Genomic DNA, 3658 nt, shown 5'->3' on the forward strand with positions numbered 1-3658 from the left:
GCCCTGTGATAGACTGGTGACCTGTCCAGGGTGTCCTCTGCCTTCACCCTGAGTTAGCTGGGATGGACTCCAGCCCCTCATGACCCTAGTGAGGATTAAGCGGTGTATAGATGATGGATGGATGGATGGACATTAAGCTTTAATTATCTCACAGATAGTAAAATCAATTTTTTGTCAATCAGCAATTTTCTTTATCTTTCTGTAGATAATAAACAGAACAGCAAGTCATCCTGAAACTGAAAGTGAACAAGCAGGTTTTAATATAAGCGTTATTTGTGTTTGCAGCACAGTCGAGGCAGACAGACGCTGCATCAAGACCTCCTTTGTTCAAGTTTGAAGGGACCACCAGAGGAAGAAACAGGAAAAATGGGTTGGTGCTTGTGTTGCTGATAAATGTAGACGTTCAGCTGTCAGCATGTGTGTAGAATAAACAGACTTGTTGCCAGGGAGAAAACAGGCTTCTCATCCCTTTTTCACAGATGCCTTCATATTTTAAAGGTCAACTCATGTGTGTTTTCGTAACACAAGTCTACATTTTTTTTCTTTCTTTAAAAATCTTGTAAAAAATTGTATCTTTGTAGCTTCTGTTTCTCATACACACATGTTACTGTGGCTCTTTTTTCTAAGGATGAGTTCAATGTGTAAGTCTCTGGTCTCCAATAACTGAAATATTTGCAGGTTATGGAAACATCATGGATGTTGAAACTACCGGAGCTTCACGTGAAACAGCTGATCAGGACCGGCTGGACTGTGAGGGTAAATACTGGAGAAACACTCGACTTGTAATAAAAGCATTAATCTGAAGCATTTTATTAGCAAGGACAAGAAAACAGAGGAATTTGTTCCACTGAGGCCTAAATCCTGTTGTTGGATTTTTCTCTAAAAGGTGTGGAAGCATCACACAAGATGGCAAAGATCGATTATGCCAGAATGAAGAACTACAGGTCAATAATCAAACAAGTGGGAACTAAATATGACATTGAGCCAGCTGTTATTGCTGCCATCATCTCCAGAGGGTCCAGGGCTGGAAATGTGCTTACGAACGGCTGGGGAGACAGCGGGAGAACCTGGGGACTGATGCAGGTTGAGAGAAAATCCCACTGCTTTACTCACAACCTTCTCTGTGGAGCCTCACAGAGCCTTTACAACATCCCATTTCTTCTCCATCTCTGTAGGTTGATGTCAGTCCAGATGGAGGTAGACACCCTAAAAAGGGTGACTGGAACAGCGAGGAACATCTCTGCCAAGGCACCGAGATCCTGATTTATTTTATCGATCGGATCCGCATCAAATTTCCCAACTGGAACAGTGAGCAGCAGCTGAAAGGTTTGTTTTACTGAATCAGCAAACTCTCACATGTTTCAGCTCTCTTGAACAGTTTTCTAAGATTTGTTTGTGTTTGTCTCTGCAGGGGGGATAGCAGCCTACAACACAGGGGACGGGCAAGTCAAGTCCTATGAGAAAGTGGATAAGAAAACAACAGGACGAGACTACTCCAACGACGTTGTTGCCAGAGCTCAGTGGTACAAAACCAAAGGTGGCTTTTAATAGCTGCAGTATTATTATAAAGTCTGGTCTAAGTGCCTGTACTTTGATTAAACTTGGCTACTCCTTCACTCATTTCATTCATTTTTTTTCTGTATTAAACTGCACATTTTGTCTCTTAAATGCTTGTATTCTTGTCATAACTTGTCTTTTTTTTCATCTTAGTCAATCAGTTTGAATTATTCTATAAATATATGTGCACTTGTCTGTACTGGTTTGAAATAATTACTTAATTTTTTGTTACGTTATTACTTTATTTCATGTTTTTAATGTTTTCTTTTTACTTTTGCTTTGTGTATAAGATGCTACATAAATAATAAATTATTCATTCATTAATTAAATAATTGCTTGCTTGCTTTTGCTGTGAATTATTAGCTGTTGGTGGTTTTATGTGTTAGAAAATCAAGACAAAGTTAAATGTCTTCGATGGTAAATCTGTTCACTATAGAGTGAAAATAAAAGTTCATCTGTGCATCAACCTTGGACTTGTACAATATGTACAAACTACACATGAAATAAACACAAAGTAAATGCATCAGGTGTTATCTGTTTTTCACTTATCCATTTGACCTCTTTTTTTGACATCATTTCGACATAATGACCTTTGCCAAATAACTCAGTTTTTACATCTGGTGATACATATAAAAAAAATCCCAATGAATAATACATACAGAACATTGTATTTAACACAAGAGGAGATCTTGTAATTCTTTACCAAGAACACACTAGATTCAAGTTTTAATGGGAGAGGCCGGACTGCTTCATTCGTTATAGCCTCACAAACAGCAGAATTTGATTGCACATCACAGCACAAGGCAGACATAGAAAGTAGATCAGTTATAATATTGGAGGTCATCAGTCCAGATCTTTATTGANAAACAGCAGAATTTGATTGCACATCACAGCACAAGGCAGACATAGAAAGTAGATCAGTTATAATATTGGAGGTCATCAGTCCAGATCTTTATTGACATGTTGAGACAAAATGCAAGAGAAAAGAAGCAAAATAGTCAAACGCAGCACGAGGAACAGAATGTTTTTAAAGTGGGAACACAATGTTCTCTGCCTTTCATATGGGCTTTCCTACTGCCGTGCTTACAGTTTGAATTCATTGTATTGTACATTGTGGTGTGAGATTCAAAGACAGAATGAAAGTCTTTGTAGTAAAACACTGATAAAGTCGTAGTATGACAAGGTTGAAATGTTTTAAGTTCCTCTCTCAGTGATTAATGAGGGATGCCTTCAAAACGCCTTCAGTGACCCTGAAACACAAATAGAGACGGTATTATATGTTTTCAACTTGTTCAAGAGTCCATGTTAAGCCTTACTTCTTTCACAGACAACAGCGCCATCTGCAGGTTTGAGGCAATTCGTTTTGCACTACAACAAAGGTCACAGCTCCCATATTTTAGAGTAAAAATTGAAAGTTTTAGGCTGAATATGGAAATCAATGGAAGTGTTCAAACTCCAGAATTACAAAAGTGGCTGAATAGAGAAGACTTATACCAACAGGGAGACATTAGCAGAGTAAGTAGCCCATAAACATAACACAACTTGAGACAGGGTGCTGCAAAGTGGAGCAGTGGTTAGCACTGTTGCCTCGCAGCAAGACGGTCAATGGTTCACGTCCCGGTGTGGACACCTGGGATCTTCTGCGTGGAGTTTGCATGTTCTCCCCGTGCAGCGTGGGTTCTCTCCAGGTTCTCTGGCTTCCTCCCACACAGTCCAAAAACATGTTGAGTTTAATTGGTGATTGTAAATAGTCCGTAGGTATGAATGTGAGTGTGCTTGGTTGTCTGTCTCTAAGTGCAGCCCTGTGATAGACTGGTGACATGTCCAGGGTGTCTCCTGCCTTCACCCTGAGTCAACTGGGATAGACTCCAGCCCCCCATGACCCTAGTGAGGATAAAGCAGTGTATAGATGATGGATGGATGTTAAGCTTTACTTATCTCACAGACAGTAAAAAGGCAATTTCTTGCAAATGAGCTGTTCTTTTCTCTCTCTTTCTGTAGATAACAAACAGAACAGCAAGTGATCCTGAAACTAAAAGTTAACAAGCAGGTTTAAATATAGGTTACTCATCTTTGCAGCAAATGAAGTGATTTTTTTTTT

At 39.4% G+C, this 3658-nt stretch overlaps 1 protein-coding gene across 2 annotated transcripts in view; it reads left to right on the forward strand.

Annotated features, from left to right (window-relative positions):
- Positions 1 to 267: 267 nt before the first annotated feature.
- Positions 268 to 3658, forward strand: part of LOC103364451 (lysozyme g-like) — a 16665-nt gene continuing 13274 nt past the window's right edge. Inside the window, exons 1-5 of one of the 2 annotated variants that reach the window (XM_008291582.1) lie at positions 268 to 371; positions 674 to 756; positions 887 to 1083; positions 1176 to 1326; positions 1412 to 1574. In XM_008291582.1, the coding sequence (XP_008289804.1) occupies positions 367 to 371; positions 674 to 756; positions 887 to 1083; positions 1176 to 1326; positions 1412 to 1548 (573 nt within the window). In that variant the 5' untranslated portion in view covers positions 268 to 366 and the 3' untranslated portion in view covers positions 1549 to 1574. Of the gene's footprint in view, positions 372 to 673; positions 757 to 886; positions 1084 to 1175; positions 1327 to 1411; positions 2081 to 3658 lie in introns of those variants that run through there. The other variant, XM_008291581.1, reaches the window with a different exon arrangement.

This window comes from Stegastes partitus, unplaced genomic scaffold, assembly GCF_000690725.1.
Source record: "Stegastes partitus isolate 25-593 unplaced genomic scaffold, Stegastes_partitus-1.0.2 Scaffold750, whole genome shotgun sequence".
Taxonomy (NCBI): Eukaryota; Metazoa; Chordata; class Actinopteri; family Pomacentridae; genus Stegastes; species Stegastes partitus.